This window comes from Centruroides vittatus, unplaced genomic scaffold (assembly GCF_030686945.1).
Source record: "Centruroides vittatus isolate TY-2023 unplaced genomic scaffold, ASM3068694v2 contig_1788, whole genome shotgun sequence".
NCBI classification, from domain to species: Eukaryota; Metazoa; Arthropoda; class Arachnida; order Scorpiones; family Buthidae; genus Centruroides; species Centruroides vittatus.
In genome coordinates, this window is record NW_027121095.1 from 172,534 (window position 1) to 197,129 (window position 24,596).

The following is a 24,596-nucleotide window of genomic DNA, read 5'->3' on the forward strand; positions in this document are numbered from 1 at the left end:
TTTACGAAATTAAACATTTCGTAATAAATAAATATCTATCACGAAAATTTCAATTAATTTAAACGTTTTAATTAAAAAAAAAAAAGTTATAAAATTACGTTATAAAATCTCAGAGGGCGCCTTGTGATGTTTTGTTATTAATTAACCACGTGGTGTGTTAGGGGTTAAGTTTGTGTATTTTGTTAAGTTTTAAAGGGAATATGTTAATAATCTTAATTAATTAGTATGATTAACAAGCTTATTAATAATGAAATTACGAGTCTAGGGTTTAATAAGCATTAATTTTATTATTAATTAATTAAATAATGCCCTTTTTATATAGTTTAGGGATATATACTGTTAAATTTACAAAATGCCGATACGTTTATTGTGATAAATCTTCCGGAAAGACTCGTTTTGCGGTTGTAAAACAAGACCATTTGATTCAATTAACTCATAAAAAATTAATATTGACTTCTATATTTGACTTTCCCAAGAAAATATATAATATAGCTAGGATATCAGTAAGATATATTGGTATAATTCTGTTATTCTGTCCTGTTTTATTGCTATATCCTGTATCACGTATAAATTACAGACTTAATAATATTTGGTGGAGTATTGTACTTAATTCATTGAATTTATCCGGACCGGTATTTATTAAACTTGGGCAGTGGGCTAGCACACGGAGAGATTTGTTTTCGTCTGAAATATGCGATAAATTATCGGTCTTGCAACGCCATACAAATTCTCACCCTTGGTGTTTTACTGCTCGACAACTGAAAGAATCGTTCGGAGATGGGTGGAATGATATTTTCAGTTTCGAAAGTAAAGTTCCTGTTGGTTCTGGTTGTGTCGCACAAGTATACAAAGCTGAAATGAAATGTAAAAATATTCCTGTAAATATATTGGAGAAGATTGAAATTCCTAATTCTAAAGGTATGTTTTGTTAAAAAAAATAGTTTGGATAATTTCAAAAAATGCTGATAATGATATCTTTAATACTATAATCATTACAGTATTTGATAGATTATTAAATTATGTTAGAATCAATCTAATTATGATTTTAAACTCTGTGATTCTAAAAGGAAGAATAGAAAGGTATAAAATCATTACATTTATTTTCACTAGAAATTTATCACAATAATACTGCGTTCGCACACAATCCACGACTCACTTCGATCTCGATTTACCTACAATTTGGATTGTGACTGTCGCCAGTCAAATGTCGTGCTGTTTGCACAGGCAGTTGGCTTGAGAAGAACCTGGCTATTACATGTGATGATAAAACTGACATAACTACACAGTAAGTCATGAACATGAACACCAACAAACAAAATGGAAGTTTGGTTAGAAATAAATACAGTACTTTTTCTTGCCTTATATCTAATAATAGACAAATGTCATCGTCTTTCCAAATACAGTATTTTTTTTTATTTCTCTGTCGATAGCCCAACACGTGTTCCGCAGCCATCTTGTATTTTCTCGCGCACGTGGAATTGTGGGATCTCTCTTATGACTGGATCTAGTTTCAAGAACTCTCTTGAGTCGATTGCAATTGAAATGGTTGAGGGAGGTCACACCAAGGCATAGTCACTGTCCTTGGTCACAATCTAGATTGAAATGCTCGGTGCGAATGGGGTATTACAAAGTAACAAAAGTAATTGCTTTGGTATCAAGTGGGTGCTGTAGCACCATTAGCATCCCATTGATATGCCCCTGTTCTGTTTAACATTTGTAACATAAATAAAACTAAACTTAGGACAGAAAATATAACTCATAAATAATAAACAAGTAAAACAACAAAGCCATTTTTGGGACTAGACTATGTCTTGGAGAGTGCAAGTAACGCACGTGCAAATCTCACACTCGTGCCTGTTTGTAGAAACAGACTCAGCAATTCATATTTTCTTTTGACCCAGTTCTTGGTTCCCTGACTACCTACAAGTCTGGTTTATTTTATGTGTGCATGATTTGGGCACCAAATACTCTGTGCCAAATTGCAACTCCTGACATGTACTCCTTCATACCTCCAAGGTGTGCAGCCATTGACAGCAGTGTAATTTTAGAGACGAGACATAGTCTTGTCAGTTATAATATGCCAGAAACTTGCTTGTTGTAAAAGTAATTTAGTAGTATCATTGTAATAAAAGTTTAATTATAATAAGGAACAGAATGCCATAGATAAAAACATTGAAATAATTTGAACTTAATAGTTATATAATAATAACAATTCAGTGTTTTAATCTACTGTTTTCTGCTTTATCTTGAATAAAGCAGATTCAATAAAGTAGATTTCAAGAACTGATTTTTTTATATGCATTATTTATTCCAAAATCAGTTTCTGAAAGTCATCTTTGTAAATGTCAAAAACATTTGAATTTTAAGTATATTTTCTTATATTTCTATTAAAGTGATTACCTCAAATACTGAGTTATCTTCTTGACAAGTTACACATGTTGATAGGGGCCCAGGAAATAATCAATTTTTCTTCTTAGTAGAAAATGAATCTTAATTTCATAGAAGTTATACTGATTTTCAAAATTGTACAATACTATGATAAAAAATTAATTGAATGATGTAAACTAAATTTTCTAATGCGATATAAGACTTTAAATGTCTCAATAAAACATTTTACTTATAGATATTTTGTTTATCTACAGACTTATTATAATCTGTACCATTTTCATGTAGAGTAATATTTAAAACACTTAAGTTAATAAGTTATATCATTCATGTGAACTATGTTATTGATCGCAAAATTATATATTAATAGTTTAAGAACTATTATTTTATCTACCATTTTGGTAGTATTGGAAATTAAAATACACAGTGACTATAAGTTTATCTATTCTGAGTCTCATAGAGTGACACCTATTAGCTCAACAAAAACTTAGTAGGTACACTAATGAGATGATGCAAAAGATTTTATGAAATAAAAATTTTTAAAAAATTTTACTTGAGCCAACTTTACTATGGCATATACCAACAAAATATAGTTTGTTAAGAAGATCACATAGTCTGGTGTTAATCACTATAGTAAAAATGTAAGAAGATATACTAAAAATTCAAACATTTGACATTTACAAAGATGTCTTCCTCAAAAACTGATTTTTTTTATATGCATAATTTATTCCAAAATCAGTTTCTGAAAGTCATCTTTGTAAATGTCAAAAACATTTGAATTTTAAGTATATTTTCTTATATTTCTATTAAAGTGATTAACACTAAATACTGTGTTATCTTCTTGACAAATTACACATGTTGATAAGAGCCCTGGGAATAATGTAGCAACACAAAAGACATGTTGTCATCTGACACTTGGATTCAGCTAATCCAATTTACCATTTTTATTTATGAAAGAGCTTCTTCACCTTCACTTTTCACACATTGTTAGGGGCCATCCATAAATTACGTAAGGGCGATTTTGGCCATTCTAGACCCCCAACTATCCCTGTGTAAGAAACCGTAATATTTTCTTTGATCCCCCTCCCCTTCCCTATCTTACATAATATTTAGGCATAATTTTATAGAAAGATTTTAACGAAAATAAATTTTTTTAATGAAACCCTAGAAACTTTAGGTCCAAAATATATTATTATTAATTAGTTAATTAATATGTACTATTATTTATAAAAGACTATGTGAACGAATTTAAAAATATAAAAATTTAATGAATCCGAATGAACAATTTATTTTAAGAACTTTATTTTTTAATTATTAACAATCTTTTTATTATCATCATTAATCAATATCATAATATTCATTTTTATATTAATTTTAATTTTCACAAAAGAACGCAAAAAACTTCGACAGATCGACCAGCTAGTGCACGTGTAAACAGAAACTTCATACAAAATAAAACAAAAAACAAATAGAAACCACATTCTCTTGCCATATTGGTTACATCTTGGCTAAGGCCAAGAAAATAAACTACATGCTGCTAAAATGTGCTAGGTGCACCAGGGAACTAAATCATAAAGCTTATACAACTGTATATAATGGGGCAATACAACCAATGCTACTTTACGCGGCCTCTAGCTGGGATCACGTAATTAGTAAATATTCAGTAGCAAGTAAATTACTCTCTCTTCAAAGACAGTTTTCCATCAGAATTTCAAAGTGCTGCAGAACTGTTTCTACTAATGCCTCTCTGATTCTAGCAGAGCTCCTTCCTTTGCCACTATGTATTGTAGAAAAGGTTCTGAACTACTACATCATAACTACAAACATCAAAGCTCAACACTACCACATTGCAAGTACCCTATCTCTAGGGAATTCGATCCTGGTCATTTTTTCTAATCCCGGGATTTCGGGATTATACTTAGTCAATCCCGGGATTATTTCAGAATTATTTAGTAGTGTTTGTGCCAACAAATGCTACCAAAATCCGCTGGCAAAACAAGATGGCTGACACATTGACAGATAAAACGCACTGAGCACTAGGTGGGAAGATCTCACCCCGCATTATTAAGTCTACAGTTACGTAATATACCTGACATGTGTGACTGTACATCAGTGCTAGATAACATAAACACACATGACAAGTGTTACAATTTTGTTTAATTGACTACAGAGTGTATTCGATCCTTAGAAGCTCTAAATTTTAGTATAAATGAGTTTTTGAGCATATTATTTATGTTCATTATTCAATTCAAATTGGATGCAACAACCAGAGGCTGGTGGGAGCGCTTACTTAAGGGTGATATTCCTCCATCAAATGACTTATTAGAATTTTTGAAGGGTCATGTTAGAACTCTACAGCCAACCAAAAGTGCTCTCGACTGCACCAGAAAATCGATTGGCGCCCGCAAAAATTCAAAAATGCACAAATGAAGTATATTACCAGAAAAATTTTAACGAAAATAGATGTAAATGTATGAGAACTGCTTGCCTATCATTTTAGTTCAAAATACAAGAAGTTTTATATTGAAATTGTAGGCAAGCAATTCTGTTAAGAGCACTGGCACTGAACGTTTCGCTTCATACAGTCTATTTTGCAACTTCTTAAAAATAATGTCAATCCCGAAAATCTCGGGATCAGGAAAACTTAATCCCGAAAATTTTGGGACTAAAAAGTGATCAGGATTCCTGGATCATATCCTCTACCTATCTCTGATCATCACCCTGTAAACAAGGTTATCCCCAGGGTACATTCCTCCATGGATAACCATGCAGACATTAATATCTACACAGATGGGTCCAGAAGACCCCTTCATGTCTGCTCAAGTGTCTGTATCTTCCTCCAAACTGAGATATTTTGCCCAAAATATGTTAGAAGATATCTCCACATATCAAGCTGAAGAAGATGCTGTCTACCAAGCTGTTCAGTGGGCCACTTCACTACTAAACAAAACTCTATCTATCAACATTTACAGTGATTTTCAGTCTGTCCTAAAAGCTCTATTAAATAAGCTCCTAAAATTTCTAATAAATACCAACTTCAATAGCAATAAAATTACATATATCCAGCACCATATAAAAAATCTTGTAAATAAGATAACTTTTATGTTTGTTCGTGGCCGTACTGACATACTAGGAAATGAAAAAGCCGACTTTGAGGCTAAGTCAGCTGCAAAGGACACTGACTTGGACTACACTCATATCCCTCTTTCATGCAGCAACCTTAAAAATTATATTTACGACAACGCTATGCAAAAGTGGAATCAACAATAGTTGAGCAGTAAAACTGGTAGAATAAGAAGATTATTTTCCTAGTGTTGAATGCAGGTTCTCATCACCACTTAGAGATTTAACATTTGCTACTGCTCAACTACTTACTGAGCATGTATAACCGGACAGAAACTTCCTCTTGTTTTTGCTCTACAGAAAACCTAGACACTGTCGACCATATGATCTATCATTGTCCAATTTAAAATCAACATAGACTTATTCTGAAATTAGAAATCTTTATGCTTGGTTTCAGGTGGCCATATCCATTCGATAAGCTTGTTCAGAAGCCACTGTTTGATACTTTTTACAATTATGTTAAAAAAATATGGAAGATAAGATTATTTATAATTTCTAGTTTTACATTTTAGTTTTCACAAAAAATTGAATATTAATTTTATGCATACTTTGTATCGTGTATTTTGGTTTATGTATTCTTAGTGTTATATACCCATAGGAGTGGTACACTTATTCAAATAAAAAAAACAGTGAGAAACCCCTACACGGCCTTTCTTCCACAATAAAAAATGTGTAAAGAGTGAGTCTGCTAGCGTTATTATTCTATCACGTCACATCTGATGGCATTAGTACAACGAGCGTTCTTAATAGAAACCGCCAAATTAAAGCCAAATTCAAAACTTTACCACTCAACGCGATCAAAAAATAAAAACAATATATTACATAAGACGAGATCTATTACCCCCCTACCCCTGAGTAAGAAATTCTTGACCCCACCCACCGCAAAATACCTTACGTAATTTGTGGATGGCCCCTTATATATGTAATGGAACTACTTTGAACCTATTTCAAAACTAATAGGATTATTATTATAATAAACAACTGCCACAGTTCTGGTCACCAAAAATGATAATCAGAAATATTTTCAATCAAGACTTAGGTTGACCTCAGCTCACAGAATAAACAGAATAGAATTCACAAAAATGGAATTCTATTTCATTTATTTTGTGAGTTGAAGGTAGCCTAAATCTTGGTTGTAAACATTTCTGATTAAACATTCTTTTTGGTAACCATAACTTTAGCAGTTGTTTATTGTTATTATAATGGTGCCAAGTTTTGTTAAATTTCATGAAAATGATAGGATTATCAGTTGTTTCTTTTTAGCATGGCCACTCGAGTTACCATATCTGAATCTATGCATCTTCTGACTTTCAGGTTTATTAATAGCCAATATCTTTCAAAATGACATTTGTAACTTGACTGATCTAACATCAGCATGATATGTCATATCACTAGCATAGCTTATAACAATCTTTGATCAACAGTTTCTAATGCAATTTTGGGCTTTCAGTGTATTGTAGACAATAACAGAATGCACATTGGGCAGTTGCTTTCTTAATGCATACAAAATGTTTGATACCTTTTATAGCCATTGGTTTTACCTTGTATAGCTATTAGCTTAATTGTCATATGTTTAAACTATATATAAACATTTTTTTATCTCATAAATGTCTTCCATATCATACCATATATACAGGGTGTTTTTTTTAAACTGATGGTACTCAGAGACATCTGTAGAGCAATCTAACAGCTGGGCTGTTGCCAAATTTGGAAGAGTGACTAAGGACGACATGGGAAAGAGATTCCGCAAAGAAAAAAGTAGTACCCAAATTCGCTGGTGGGATGGATTTGGCGCTGTTGTAGCGAAACAGCTAAGAATTTGTTAAAGGTTCACAGGGGACCATTGCTGCTAGTAGCAGCGCCTGGGGAGTGGCACGACAATTGGAAATGATGCCTTCGACAGTATGGCAAGTTCTGCAAAAAGTTCTCAAGTTCTATCCATACAAGATAGGCCACCTCCAAGAATTAAAACCAAATGACCATGCTACATGGTTGACATTTGCTCTGACATTTCTTGCCAGAATAGAGGTGGACAATGCTTGGCCGTGGATAATTCTCTGGGGAGATGAGGGCCATTTTTACCTGAATTTAAGTAAAATGTCAGAGCAAATGTCAACCGTGTAGCATGGTCGTTTGGTTTTAATTCTTGCAGGTGGCCTATCTTGTATGGATAGAACTTGAGAACTTTTCGCAGAACTTGCCATACCATCGAAGGCGTCATTTCCAATTGTCATGCCACTCCCCAGGCGCTGCTACTACCAGCAATGGTCCCTGTGAACCTTCAACAAGTGCAGTCTGTGAACCTTCAACAAATTCTTAGCTGTTTCGCTACAACAGCGCCAAATCCACCCCACTGGCAAATTTGGGTACTACTTTTGTTCTTTGCGGAATCTCTTTCCCATGTTGTCCTTAGTCACTCTCCCAAATTTGGCAACAGTCCGGCTGTTAGATTGTTCTACAGATGTCTCTGAGTACCGTCAGTTTAAAAAAACACCCTGTATATATAAGTATACTTACCAAGTTTTACATTTGTCAGTTTAACAAATGTGTTATGCAAGAGTTAAAGTATGTGAACATTAATTATGTTCACCATGTATACATGAACTCTTATAACCATATATACCATGTATATAGAACTTTTGGCTCATACCAAAAATTGTTCAAGTTCAATATTTTTGGGGAAACAGTAGTACAATTAAAATAAATTTCTGCTGATGTTTAGACAATTGTTCCAGTTCACAATTAGTTTATGGATTATGGAAGAAAGTCTTCAGTTGTTCTCAAAACTATTTTTTTTATGTCTTCATATGCATCAAATTATTGTTCAATATGAAGTACTTTTCTTTAAGTTTCTTCTTCAGAGGTACAAAGACATGGTAGTCACTTTGGGGAAATAAGATGGGTATTCAAATGTTTTCCAGCCAAACTTCCACATTTGTCTTGGAGGACATATGCCCTGTTGTTCAAAAAGACAATGCAGAAAGACAGTTTGTATGTGAATCTATCCATTAAGTACTGTATATTCATGTCAAATGTGTTCCGAGTCTTATAACAAAGTTTGTAAATATTCAAATTTATGATAAAGTGTACAAATACATTATATCTGTAGATATTATGTATATAGATATATGATCAGCAATGAGAGTAATTATTCATAAACATGTCTTTGTATATTGCTATATTGCTATCTTTAAGTAAAGACAAAGATAATAGCATATTTGTTATACTCTCAGATCAAGAAATTGAAAATGTTAATGTCTTTTGTTAATATTATGTTTAAAAATTTTATATAAAGACATTTCTAAGGGGTTTCTAGAATTAAGCGTTTCTTGTATAACTCCACCAGTGTGTTAACTAGTCTGTAAGAGCACCCGTCTCTCTGCATTTACCAGAATTGCCAGATAGCCAGTCTGGCCCTAATCTCAAAAATTATAAATAAAATAATTAACTTTTCAGCATGCACATAGAAGCTTACACTGCAAGTTTATAAATGGAAATCATTTTCTATGTAAATTTTTATTTTAAAAAATTTATATTTTATTATGTTATAGCTTTTCTTCTCATTAAATTTTATATCAGTTTATTTTTATTATTAAAATGTTTATCCATTTTACAGATTCTATATTTAGTTCATTGAAAGCATATTTTCATAAAGAAGTCAAAGAAGAAACTTTTATAAAAGACGAAAAAGTAGTACCAGTAGCTATAAAAGTAAATAAAACAGATACAGTAATTAATACAATTCTTTATCTCAAAAAATAAAAATAGAAAATAATTATATATTTTTAAAAATTTTCTTTTGTAGGTCCTGCATCCAAATATACATAAAAGATTTCATGAAGATTTATTATTGTTTAAAAGTCTTGCTCAATTAGTTGAATTTGTTCTTCCTTTTTTAAAATGGTTGGACCTCAATGGATGTGTAAAAGAATTCAGTCATTTTATGATTAGTCAAGTAAATAATTTAAATTTATTCTCATCATAATCATAGATGTTGAAAATGAAATATTTCATTCTGTTAGTCATTTTAGTTTTATTAATATCAAGATTATAATTAAGAAGAATTAATTGCATGAATTATTATTACACAAAGGTTATTATTTTACAGTTTTTGTTTTCAGTTGAGCAACAAACACACCAAATATGACATTCATTCATATAAATATTTTTGCAGTGTATTTGAATGCATGTATATAAATATGTTTTTATTAACTTATATCCTTCTAAGGCAAAAAATAAGTACAATATAGCATTCCTTTCATTTCTTAATATAAGTTAATCAAAATACATTTTCTATAAGCTAGACTCCAACCAAATGCTAAATTCTATCAGGCTAGATATGGCTAAATACTAAATAAATTATACAACCAATTTGACACTAGAGGGAAGCATTAGGCACCATCTCTTATTAAATTTAATAATTATAATATTTAATTAATTAATTTAAATAATTTAGAACCACTGGAAGAAAAAATCGACCCAGAGCGGGACTCGAACCCACAATTCCTGCTTACTGTGCAGATGCGTTGCCAGTTACGCTATCTGGACCTCCAGTCCGATCTCCTCTTTCAGCATATATAAGCTAACGTTATAACTATTGACGGTTATTACAACACCGGTTGGAGACACATCAAGCACCCACGTCCTATAAACATCTTCCAAGGCACTCAACCGGCCATTGCAAACCCCAGCAAGGCATATATATATAAATAACATTGCTAAATAGTGATATTATTTATATAATAATACATTTTCTGTTTTAGCTTGACTCACATATTATAAAAAATTGTTCGTAATTTTGTTTGAGTTCCAAATGATTGAACAAATTATTTATAGGAACATCAGTAATTTAAAAACAATAAATAAAATATTTATATTTTAATTTATTGTTATATTTGCTGAATTCATTTTCAGTTCTAAAATTGTTAATCTTTTTATTTTGCACATAAAATTTGCTTTGATGTTAATCAATTTTTGTGTTTTTAAATGTGGCATGAAACAGTACTTTTTTCCAAGTGCATTGTTTGCATTGGTCAGGCCCACAATGGGGCAACCATGTGGTGAAGAACAGGACACACTGACCATGAAAAATTTCTGGGGATTTGCTCCCTCAAATTTAATCCTCGGTCCCCCAGAGTGGTAGGCTGATGCCTTAGCTACCACCTGTACTTGTGAACCTCATTTATTAACTCAAGGTGAGCTAAATGATCTTGTTAGAGATCTAAATGTGTCTAAAAAACAGACTGAACTTTTAGCGTCTTGACTGAAAGGTTGGAATTTACTTTATCAGACAACTAAGGTGTGTTTCTTTCGTAATTGTTAAGAAGATTTTCAAGACTACTATTCTGAAGAAAGTGATTTAATTTATTGCAATAATATTAGTAGTGTGGTGGATGCACTCGATCATAAACATAATACCATGGAATGGAGACTTTTCATTAATTCATGTAGTCTTAAAGCTGTGCTTTTACACAATGGAAACAAATTTCCTTCTGTGCATTAGCTTATTCAACTAAAATGAAAGAAACCTATGAAAATATGAAACTCTTACTTGAAAAAATTCATTATCACAAGTACAATTGGATCATATGTTGTGATTTAAAAATCATTGTATTATTAATGCAGCTTGGCTATACTAAATTTTGTTGTTTCTTGTGTGAGTGGAACAGCAGAGACAAGAAAAATCATTACGTCATGAAGGAATGACCAAAGCATGAAATGTTTATTTTTGGCCAGAAAAATAAAGTTTATGCTCCATTAGTCAATGCTAACATGATTTTTTTACCTCCACTTCATATAAAGTTAGGACTTTTCAAAAACTTTGTCAAGGCAATGAATGTAAACAATGCTGGATTTCATTATTTGAAGGAAAAATTTCCTCATATAAGTGATGCTAAATCAAAGCTGGAGTTTTCACGGGCCCACAAAAAAGAACTTTAATTAAAGATGATAAATTTGAAAGCTTGTTAAGTGCAGTTGAAAAGTCAGCATGGAAATCATTCAAAGATGTTGCACAAAATTTCTTGGATAATCACAAAGCTCCAAATTACTGTGAAATTGTGTGTAGGCTCTTACAATCTTACAAAGATATGGGATGTAATGTATCCCTCAGAATGCATTTCTTGGATTTCCACCTGGATTTCTTCCTCGACAATCTTGGTGCTGTCAGTGATGAACACAGAGAGCGTTTCCATCAAGACATCTCTAAACAAACAACAACGTTACAACCCGATACATTATAAACTACAAGCCAAACAATGCTGTATGTTATCAGGCTAGATATCAGCTATAATACTAATAAATTGTCTCATAATTTATTATTGCATCGGTTGGCTTGTAGTTTATAAGACATCTCTATCATGGAAAAGAAGTATCAGGGCCAGTGGAATTCAAGAATGCTTGCTGATTACTATTAAACGCTCAAGAGGGATTCTCCAAATGCCAAACATAGCAGAAACTCCACATCTTGCCATTTTAGACAAGATAAATAAATAAGTGTATGCATGTTGTCTAAATAAATATATTTTACATTTAAACTGGCTGTCACAAAAAAACCAGATGTGATGGAGAAAAACTGTTTATGTATTTGAAAACAGCATAAAAAATTCTATTAGGATCAGGTATTTTCATTTGTGTGCCGAAAAAAGCTTTCATTTTGATCTACTTTCTAATCCTTCTGATACCCCGGGATGATAAATCAACGCTATCTCCAACCTATTAACCGGAGTAAAAATTGTTCTAAAATTCACTAACTTTTCACCTTTGAAAGGGAGGTTTGAAGGTCAATATACAGCTCGCAACGATCTTTTATCGAAAGCCCGAAGAAGTGCCTGGAAGGGGCGACGTAAACGTTAGCAATTTTTACTCCAGTTAATAGGTTGGAGATAGCATTGAGCTTTCATTTTGTTTCCCAGTGTAGTTATTTCAAATTTATACTTGAAAAGTATGCATTTGCTACCTCCAAAATTAAAAAAATTTGAAAATTAATTTTTGTTACTTTTAATTCATTACTAATTCAAATTAAAGTTGTTTGAAATTTCAGTATATAAACATTTTTATATCTCATAAAAATATCTTTGGTCAAAAACTCGGAATTGAGCAAAATTTATGTTCCTCCAAAGAACATTTTGAGCATATATATATAATTTATTATCTTCACTAAGAGTTGGTCAACTAATGCTGAAATTAAGTTTCAAAGAACTAATATTACAGATTGAAAAGAAAATTTTTGAAATTATTTACGCTGTTAAATTTCATTATTTCTAAAATGCAAACATTATGAAATTGAAATTGTGTTAGTTAATGATATACAATCAGAATGATTGAATGAATGCAAGTTAAGTGTTTTTCCATGTTTATAGATTTTTATTTTTTTCATTTAATTCAAAATAATTTATAAATAATACTTCAAAATATTATACTTTTTAAATTCAAAATTTATATAAGAATAAATACATTAATATGTATTTTTTTATTAGATGGATTTGGAACAGGAAGGGAGAATATTGGACAAATTTTCCAAAAACTTTCAAGGAATTTCTTCAGTAAAATTTCCTCAACCAATTTGGCCTTATGTTAAAAGAGAAGTTTTAGTAGAAACGTGGGAGGTAAAATGTTATTTGAAAATTTATTAAAATATTACCTTTCTTGTTAATAATACTAGAAAATGAAATTAATGCAAGTCCTAAAAAAATATAAATATTAAATTTTTATTTTTATATTATTTATAATGAAAGATTTTTAATATGTTTTTCTTATCTTTTGCAACAATAGGAAGGTGAGCCTATATCAAAAATTATAGCTAACCAAAGTCAAGTTAATAAAGGCAATGATATAAAACAACAACTTGCTGAATTAGGAGCAAATGTGATTCTAAAAATGGTAAATATATCTTTAAACTAATATTAAAATGCTAAATATTTTTTAATCTTAAAATTTATTATTATATTTCAAGAACAAAAGACATCCATAAATGAAATATGTATTGTAATTTGTTAAAAAAATAAATAATGGTATACAATGGGAATATATGAATGAATTCTTATAATTTCTTTTTATAGGCATGTAATTGTTTTTTTTTTCAAAAATCAAAATATGTATTAAAGTTTAGTGAATATCATAATAATAATAATTAACATTATCTCATTAAAAAATTATAAAAAATATATTTTAGTTATGATTCACAAGGTTATGTATTTTAATATAATTAAATGAATTTTAAAAATTTTATGATGACACAAAGTATATTCCAAGTAAAAGCAATTTTAACATCTTATATTAATGTCTAGGAAATCTATGTATGATACAATCTAAATATACTTTCTCCCTAATACGAATAGATATTCGGATATATTATTTGATTGTATAATCTAAATTACAATAAATTCAGTATAATATGTTTGCATAATTTCAATATAGTATTGAAACAATATAATTTGTAATTAAAAATATAAAATGCTTAATCATAAAATGATAGTGAAATTTATTTTAAATAATTCAAAATGTTGAGTATATTTTTAAAAAATTTTTAAGGAATAAGTATTAATAAAATAGGATAGTTGAAAAATTGACAAAACTTTATACTATAATATAATAAACAAACAAAAAAACTGTTACTCTAAGATTACAAAAATTGAATTTAAAAATTTTAGTCTGCTAAAATTTAGATCATTCTTAACAAATAACAAACTACAGTGGGTGATCGGTTAACGAACATAATCCGTTCCAAGACTTTGTTCGCTGTCTGAGTTGTTCGTTAACCAATTATCAATTTACCATAGGTTTTTATGGGAATTTGATTAATTCATTCTGAAGACCCCAAAAAATAAAAAATATATACTTTCTTACTACGTTTATTTATATGTAATAATAAAAATACATATATATACAGTCTTGCATTTTTATTAGTCATGTTTTTTCCATTTGTGGGGGTTAAAGAATCTGTCTAATGTTGATTGCTTTTCTGTCTTCTTCAGGATTTTTCAGAAGTAATTAATAGCATTGTAATTGTACAGATCCCCGAGCCTATTAACCTCATCCTGGTTTGAATGCCATTCTAAGACTGTTGTTCTGACATCCTCACACTTCAAAACATCTTTAATAGCAGATATTGGAATTAATTTTTTTTTCAGAAGAAAACATATCTTGCCAAGTTTCTTGGTGTTCTTCATTCAAGAGTTCTTGGCGTTCTTCTGTCATCAGATCCGTTTCAGGTTCCATTATGAGCTCTTCAACGTTCTTTATGTTTTTTGTTACTCCTTTAGCTGCTTGAGTCCTCTTGATTATACAGTATCTTTCTTAGATAAGATTGAACTGTGGTCTACTGTAGACCTGTTCGAGCCATACTGCCCAGCAACATCAGACATCTTCTGCCCCACTCTCTATCTTTAGTATTATACTCTCACCTTTCGAAAATAAAAATTTAATGAGTGCCCACCTGACAGTCTCGTGAATACTATCAAAGAATTGCTTCTGTTAGGAAAATAAAAGGTTGGAATTACAAGGGAGAGTTTCAAAGTTCGGAGGAATACTATTCGATCAGTATATACTGGGTTGAGCGTTGAGTCAATGTCTCCTGCACTCCGAAAAATTTCAAATTGTTGTCTGAAGACAAGGGAAGACCAATTGGTATTCATTATTTTACGTTGCTTCTTCTTGTGTTTGTTCTGTGAGGTGTTTGTTATCCGAACATAAAAGTCTTTCATGAAAGTGTTCATTAACCAATCACCCACTGTATTTAAATTTACTAGAATATTTTAAATGATTCAGAGACTTGAAAATTAAAATGTTACAAATATAAATAAGAATATAAGAATTTATATTTCTTTTATTAGTGAATATTGTATATTATATTATTGATGTTATAATAAGTATATTATATATAATATTAAGAATGTTGCACAAATTATAACATTTAATTTTAAATTAAACACACATTATAAATGGAATAAGTATAATAAATTGCAAAGAATTCAAGAAATAAAAATTCTGATAATACCTATGTCTAGCACTAGATTATTGTAAAATTCAGTAGCTTTCATCACTAAAATAATATTTTGATCTACTATTAATGATATTGAAATCATTTTCATTTTGATTTAATGATGATAATAAATAAAGCATAAATTAGTCAGTTATCAATAAATCTTGTTATAGTTATGGTGAAAATAAGAATACATTATCTCAAAACCTTTTTAATTTGTTCTTTTTAATCCTAGTCAATTTTAGTTTTCATTCATTATGTAAAATTTTTCAATAAATTGTATTTAGAAGAATCATATTTTTAAAATAAACTGCAATTTTGGTTACAAACCCATTTTCAGTTTTTTACAAAAAATGTACATATCTTAAGTATTATATTTCCAGTGTTTTTTGCCAAATAAAAACATAAAACTTCATTTAAAAAATTTTGGTTTATTCTTAACTGTTTACAAGTATTTCTATGTTTAATTAAATGCGATATAATTTCATATAAACTTTTAAAGTGTTTGTTTCATATTCTAAAGAACATAAACATATTATTATAGATACATATTCAAAAACCAGTTGTCTGAATAACATACTTGTGTAAAACCTGTAACTAAAGTTTGTTTTTTTATGTGTAGGAGGTCTCAATTTCTTTGCAATTTTTCCACGTTAGCACAAGATTGGAAATTATTTCATAGAAATTATAATGTGATAAAATATTTTGTGGTTAGACTACACCTATGACACTATGTTTATGGAACTCAAAATCATGTATAAATTCAGTGTTTGTGGCATCCATGCCATAAATATTTCATGGCATGGCTTTATGTCATGGGTGCAGCAAACACTGTGTTTGTACATGATTTTGAGTTCCATAAGTATACTGTTATAGGTGTAGTCTAACCACAAAATACTGTATGACAATTCATTTATAATTAGTGATTATGGCATTCATGGAAGTTGATCCACTCGCTCCACTCATGTGCCAAACTTCCATTCATGCCATAATTGCCTATATTACAAACTAATTGCATAATATACTAATATATACATTTTTTTCTAAGGTCATATCACATTGCTATAAACAATAAATATTTGACAGATTTTATGATCAGTTTTATAGTTGACTTATCCAATACAAAAATGATGATCATATTTGGTTTTGAGATTTTATAATAATAATGAAACTGACAGAAAATCAAGAAAAATATTTTTATAAATTTAATCCTCTAGATCAGCGATTCTCAACCTTCTTAGCTCCGCGACCCCCCAAATAGTAAATATAAATAAAATTAATATTTTGCAACCCCCATCCAAATGAATAACAACAGTAAGCGACTGTGCTGACTGTAATTATAAATGTAAATTTTTTTAAATCTTATATAATCACATTGTACTAATTTTATACATTAAGAAAATACTGACAGTATAAAAAATGTAATACAACTATTCCTATTATTTTATGTCGCTGCATTTATAGTGACGGGTATGAACATACATGAGCAATTTACAAGTTCCAACTTGATGTGTATGTGCTCTTTGTAATTTGATCCATGTATGGGGAAAATTTTAAATGAAAAACAAATACAATCATCACATTAATTTCGTTTGACCCCCCTTTAATATCACCGCGACCCCCAGGTCGATAAACGCTGCTCTATATTATACTATTTCTTTCAAAAATTTAACAGTTATGTTTTCATATTATTTAGTAATATATAATTTTATATTTTTGCATTATACAGTCAAACCTGTTTTTATGCGGGGGATAGGGACCGCATTAAAAAAAAAACGCATTAAAAAAATCGCACGAAACTTCACGAATGGCTGTAAAAAGTAGTTTTCGCAACACAATTAAAAAAATATTTTTTTTTATGCTGTCAACAGGGACCGCATAAAAAAAGTCTCACATAGAAAATAACTCAAAACTGTACGAAATAGAATTTATTGACAACAGATGTCAGCACTTGACTGCATCGTCTGGTCTATCGTCTGTTTTACATATTTTTGTCCAGGTGGTGTTTTGTTGACTTAAAAAATAAATTATTTCATTTTTCGCATATTCATGCAATAATATTACTATAATAAGTTCATTTATGCTATAATAAGTTTATTTAGCTATAATAAGTCAACTTGAAACATGACGAATCGCACGAGACTAGTCGCCAACTATACCGCACAAATAAAAAATCGCACAAATTAAAACTTCGCATAAAAAAAATCGCACAAATAAAAATCGCACATAAAAAGACCGCATAAAAACAGGTTTGACTGTATTTATTATTTAAACTTTATGTCATAATGAATCTATTCAGAAAGCATTGAATTTGTAATTTTTATTAATTTAATTTATTAAAATTTTCTTTTAAATATTTAAATATATATTCTATATTTGTTAAATTTGTTATTATATTATAATATATAACAAATATTTAGAAATATGCTAAGCAGTTATTTTTTTTTCTAAAATCTTAAAATATTACTGAAATTATTATGTTAGCAGCATTTCTGAGTTCCTGTTAAATATTGTAAAATAATTTAATTAAATGTTTTTCTTGAAGTATTTATTTAAGAAAGTTTTCAAAAACATTACTAATTTAAATATGCAATTACCAAATAATAACAAAACAGTTTAATTATTAATATATTACAATTCTAAAATATATTTTAATTTTTAATTTAAAAGTTTATCTTGTCAAGCTTCTTTTATTCAGTTAAAAAGTTATATCTTGTCATCTCTTAGAAATAGTTTTGTTTAAAAATTACATGGGAAGTGACATTACCAATTGGAACATATATTATTCTTTTACATGATACTTTCATTGAAGATCATTGTCTGTCTAGGAGATTATTTACATCTTACAAAACATTTCCTAAACTTCCACATTTAACATGACCTTGTTTAACTTGAATTTGCTATATCAGTTGATGATTGGCAAATGCGTATCAGCAAGTGTACATCAGTAAGCATTTGCTTCCTTCAACACAGATATGTCATTTTCAGCACAATAACTGCTTCAGATAGTCATACACAAGCATTATTACACTTTCATTCCATGTTCTCCAATCAAAGAGGAAGTAATCTACATTCTCCATAAAAACAGTTATGTTTTCATATTATTTAGTATGCCTTTCCGTTATATTATTAGCCTTTTCGTTTCCCCGACGTAAAAATTTGGCGTTCTGCATGTACATTGAAGTCTATAAACTACACCACCTTCTTGCAGTAATTCTTTTTTCACACGAGATCTTGTTACAGGTCCGAACAACCTATTTTTTTGGATCAGAGCTAATTTAATTAAATTATTACAAAAAATTTTTTGGTATTTTTCAAAGAGACCTTTAATGTATGGAAAAGAAACATACTTATCCACTTCCTGTTTTTTCTTTACTTCGTATCTGTTTTCTAAATATTTATCATACCAATTCTTTAGGAGTTTCTCGTATAGCCATTCAATAAATATTTCTTGTTTATTTCTCTAATTTCGTCTTCTCTTATATCGGGTCTAGTCGTTCTGGAAAAGATCTTTCATATTTCCATCAGATATATATTTCTCTTCTGACTAATTGGACAATAAGATTTAAAGTTTATAACTTTTCTTGCAGTAATGTATGCAGTAATGCAGTAATATATGCAGTAATATAATCTTGTACCAATAGTCATCCCTGCTAGTTGGCATTTGCATCCACCACACCGTTTGCAAAATGGTATTGCCCATATGAAACTGTACCAAAATCAAACATTAGAACTAATCAAATTCATGATAGGATATATGCACAATATGGAGAGTTGTGCATATTGCTGCAAAAAGCTTCAATTAAAAAACCTTCGAAGTTTTGGCCTTTCTTGAACTTTCAAACCCGCATGCAAGCTTTTTGCAATGATATGCATGACTCTCCATATTGTGTGCAAATCTACAATGGATCTCACTAACTCTTAAATGTAATGCTTCAGTTATTAAAAATTGAATAATGGCTTGCTGTTCAATTCTGGGGCAGTTTGATATGGGCGACACCATCTTGTAAACCATATAATGAACACAAATGCCACCTGGCAGGGATAATTATTTGTATAGGTCTTTATTACTGTACATTCTTTCAGTATTATTAGTTTCATCCTTGTATGTTATATTATTTTTCTTTAGTAATGCTACTAACTTTATTTATTGAATATACTTCATAATATATCACTCAATCAGTGCATGTTCTAATGTGTAACTGGACAGATGTGAAATGGGAATTTTGAATTTTGCAGTAACTAATTGTCCAGTTCTGTGTTTTATAAGTATTTCTTTCTTCTGGTTATATTAAAGTTAAAATTACAATGTTTATATTATTTGGCCTGCAAAAAAAGAGCTATGGAAGGAATGTTGATAGGATTTACTGTTTGTATAGAACATATACAATGGGTATTTTTACGCAGCCATAACTTTAGTATTATCATTTAAAACTATAATCTCCAACCACAGTGCAACTTATCAAATAAATTATATCACCTGCAGGCACACAGTGTGCATGTCTAACTATTAAGATTGAATGATGAGTGATAATTATATAAATAATACAAATCTTATATCTGCATAATTATTTATTATGTCCACATTTTCCATTTACCATATTTATCCAATTGCAAGCCAACTGTTTTTTAAGTTTTTCATGGTTCAAAAAATGTCCCTTGGCATGTAAAGAAAACATGTTCTTTAACATGTAAAGAAGTTGTAGTGTCTCTAACATCAGATTGGCAAATAGGAGAAGCCCACCCTCTCCTCTTTGTTAAAGAATAACAATATAGAGGATTACCACTCGCCACAGATATGTTATTCTCCTAATGACCCAAGGACAGACTGTTATATACATTGGAGGTTCTTGACTACTTGCATCAAAAAAAAATAAATATAGTGTTAGAAAAACTATATAGCATTGTCCAGGCACATAGGCAAGTGACAATGGCTTTCTGGTCTCTTACAATGATACCAGACTACTACACCGCTCAGCAGATCCCGCACATTTAAAATACTTCGAGTCTCTAGAAATTCATAAAACTGAGAAAAATCAGACTGCCATCAACTTCAGGGAATCAGACAATCTATCAATGGTGTGGAGAGCATGGTTCAAAGTAATAGTAAATTACTTCATTGATGTGCTCAAGTTTATAAATCAAAATATTCTTAGTTTATTAGTTATATAATGTTTTTTCTTTATGATGTACATTCTCTGCATAGAGTGCACACTTGAGCCTCAGCATTTAAAAATTCAATTTGGTATTTTGCTCTTTAATATGTTTATGTAACCTGAAGACGTCTGATTGATATGAGCAAAAACATTCATTATATTAAATATTTTTGTTGTTTGTTTAACTGGTGTGTTTTTAGATAATATATACCAGTTCTTGAGATGTTTAATAAGTAACTAATAATTTAAATATTACAATATTGTATATTAAATATATATTAATCATTATTATTTATACATAAACTTTTATATTGGGTTATCTTTATTATGATTGAATAGTAAATACATCAAAATTTATTAAAACTGAATGTAAGACAAAATAATTTAATATAAAAAATAGAGTGAGGCAAGAAAATATTCTCTCCTCTTATTTATAATCATAATACAGTTGGTCAGGACATGGAAAATCAATTGTACTTTCTCAGCTGCTTCAGAACATTTGAAGTATTGTTTTTGCAACTCATTTCTTTCTTCATACTGTCTGTATTTTACAGATGGTACCCCTCAGTGCTTAAAAATTGAATCACTGTCTGTTGTCTTTTCTGAGTGAATTGTTTATTTGATACAGGCGGCCCTCAACTTTCACACATAATTGGTTCCTGAAAGTGTGTGCAAATGTTGAAAAGTAGAGGGCTGTAAAAAAATATGCACCAAAAACTGTGTTTTAAAGTATTTATTTATTAATATGTATACATAATGAAGTTAATGATGTGTGTTTAAGTGCTTTTGGGTGTTTTCTTTATAAACTTGTCAAGATTTAGTTGAATACCACCCTTTTTTTTTTTTCTTTTTTTGATAAAGATTTCTATAACATGCCATGTACTTTCTTGCAACACTGTGTTAGAATCTTCATTTAATCTAGTCTTCCAATCTTCATGCAAACTAAGAGCCTTAGCTTGAATAATTGAAAAACTCAGAGGGACATTATTTTGATGTTGATCATCAATCCATGATGACAAAGATCTTTCCATTTCATCCATCACTATGCCGTGTCTTTTGGAAACAATCTTTGAAAATATATTTCTATTTCCACAATTTTGAATGTATTCCTTAATTTTACTCTTATTTTTCAAAATTTAGCATATTGCAGATCTGTTTACATTGTATAAATGTTTGATTGAAGCAAAAGATTTACTGTTTTCAGAATGTTTAATTATTTCCATCTTTGTCTTGATCATATGAAGTTTATGACTCGTTAATTTCTTTTTGTTTGTATCAACACTGCAGTTTCTCCAGATGAAATATTTAAACATAAACAATAAATTGGCAAAACACACAACAGGTTGATGCATGCCCTAATGCAAGACTGAAACTGTTTTGACCTCTTGCTCAGAACAACACAGTAGTGATTAGGATTCCGAGAAGTCCGCTATTGTAGGAAGTAATGTGTGTCCGAGAACGTAGAGTGAGCTACCGCATTTTGTAGTGTATGAGTGTTCTGCATGGAAGCAAATTTTTTCATTATCAAAAAAAATATTTAAAAAGTTGAATTTTTAAAAAATGTGCAAAATAGCAAATTGTGCGAAAGTCGAGGCCACCTGTATTCCAAATGTAAGCAGAATTGCAGTGTAGGTATTGTGCAGTGAGCAGAATTCTCTACTCACTGCATGATGTCTGCAAGCAGAGAATGACTCATTTTCGTCAGATGACACCTTCACTAGCACAATGTCCATTCCAGTTCTTCCACAGTAAGCCTGGGTCGGTTTTCTATAATTTAAATTTTAATTCTTTCCACCTTACATATTTTTTCTCAGCCATTATGGGTTTGACCAAATCCTCAATTAATTGGCCAGATGTTGAGAGATAGATGCTACAAACAGTGGTACTTCAGAACTCAAATTCAGTTCATTCCTAGGAGTTTGAGTTCCAAAGCTATTTTTTCCATAAGGAATAATGTAAAGTAAATTAAAAAATCATAACCTAAACTAAAATAACAGAAGTAAATGTCCTAATTAATGCATAAAACAATCAAAATAATAATAGATTAAAAACAACGAAAAAATGCAATAAAATTAAGGAAGTGAACTGAATGTGGCTGCACTCATTCAATTCTTATCCCAAACTCATATCAATGGATTTAGAAAAGTAATAGATTTTCATTGTGGCCCAAGATAAAAATTAACACAATCTGCCAACATTGCACCCGTACAGTATGGCTATCTTTGTTTGTGTTTGAGTTTGAAGAAAAGTTTGAATTGGCAGAATTTCTTCAAAAAAAGTGTTCAGATTTCAAGTTGTTCAACCTCTGGGGCATTTGAGTTTCAAGGTACCACTGTAAATGAGTTAATCCGTTCGAGAAAAATATCTGAGCTGAATCAGACTTCAACTTCAGACCACGAAAGTTACAGGCCTCGTCATCCAGTTGATTTTCTATAACTGTTTTGACAATAAGAAAAAATTAATTTTATAACAACAAATGAACTTACAGTATATTGTTCAATTTATGTAGAATACTCTAAGAATAAATTTTCTGTAAATGTATAATAAAAGGAATTTTCAAGAAAAATATTTAAGGAAGAAAATAGAAATGAAGCAATTTTGAGAGAAAACATATTGACATATCAGATAAAAAATTATAGTAATTAAATGTATAATTATCTTTTTAGACTTTTATTTCCCTCATTTCTTCATATATTTTTATGTCACTTGGAATAGTATTCTGATACAATATTACTTAAAAATTAAAATATATAATATAATAAATTTTTTATTCTTACCATGATCTCAAATGGGTAAAAGCTAATATCGAATAAATATAGAATTACAGTATATATAAAATGTTATTATTATTTATTATATTTAAATATTCAAATATAGATCTTAATTAGTTGTAATGCTATGTTTACTGAATTATATAAAAAAAATTTTTTTCAGATATTTAATGATAATTTAGTTCATAGTGATTTACATCCAGGAAACATTCTTGTACAAAGCTTACCAGTTTATGAAAAAGTCAATTCTTTTATAAAGAGGCAATCTAATGTTTTAGCAAAAGTTAAGTATTCATTACAAATTGTTATATTAGACTGTGGACTTACATCTTCATTGAATCCTGTTGATTTTGTAAAATTCTGTAAAGTATTTAAAGCAGTAGCATTAGGAAAGGTAAATATTAATAACTTTGTTATGATGATGATAATGATTGGATTAATTTAATACAAAATTTAATTTGTATATAATATTACATTAGGGAAAAGAAGTAGGTGAAATATTTTTGAGGTTTTCTGTCCATGAGTGCAAAGAACCAGAAAAATTTAAGGACCAAATGAATGAAATAGTTACAAAAGCCAGAGAAAGCACACTTTCATTAAAAACAGTAAGCTTTCCTTTTAAATATTTTATAAGTAAAGATCTATAAATATTTCTAACACATTCTAATCTCTATTTATGCTAGATCAATGTTGGTCAATTACTGAATAGCGTTTTTAATCTGTTGACGAGTCATCGTGTCAAACTAGAAAGTAATTTTTCTCTCCGTCATGATTGCGATAATGATAGTTGAGGGAATGGGTAGATCACTTGATCCCAATTTAGATATCTTGCAGGAAGCAACCAATTACCTCCTTTAATACAATAAATGCTTTAAAAAGTTTTCAATTTATTACTACAAATTATTTAAATCTTTACAAAGATTTTTTTATATGTAAATATATACTGGTCAAATTTCAATGTTAAAATATATTAATGAAAAATTTTTGTTTGCTGATTTATCATCATAAAATGAATTAAGTAAAACAAAAAACATCAGTAATTTTCAAAATAAACTATTCATTTTTCAGAATCTCAGTAAAAAAATTTTTTTGATATTGACCATTGCATAAGCAATTATAAATGATTCATGAATTTGTGTAGTCAAAACAGAAATGAAAATAAACAGTAGCTTAGCATTT

The 24,596-nt window shown here is 29.7% G+C and overlaps 1 protein-coding gene across 1 annotated transcript; it reads left to right on the top strand.

Annotated features, from left to right (window-relative positions):
* Window positions 1–153: 153 nt before the first annotated feature.
* On the top strand, window positions 154–24,400 carry LOC136969471 (uncharacterized aarF domain-containing protein kinase 2-like). Its single transcript, XM_067263640.1, has 8 exons — window positions 154–918; window positions 9,125–9,219; window positions 9,314–9,463; window positions 12,987–13,115; window positions 13,282–13,389; window positions 23,581–23,811; window positions 23,897–24,022; window positions 24,101–24,400. The coding sequence occupies exons 1-8, from the start codon at window positions 306–308 to the stop codon at window positions 24,206–24,208; spliced, it is 1,560 nt and encodes a 519-aa protein (XP_067119741.1). The 5' UTR covers window positions 154–305; the 3' UTR covers window positions 24,209–24,400.
* Window positions 24,401–24,596: the final 196 nt, after the last annotated feature.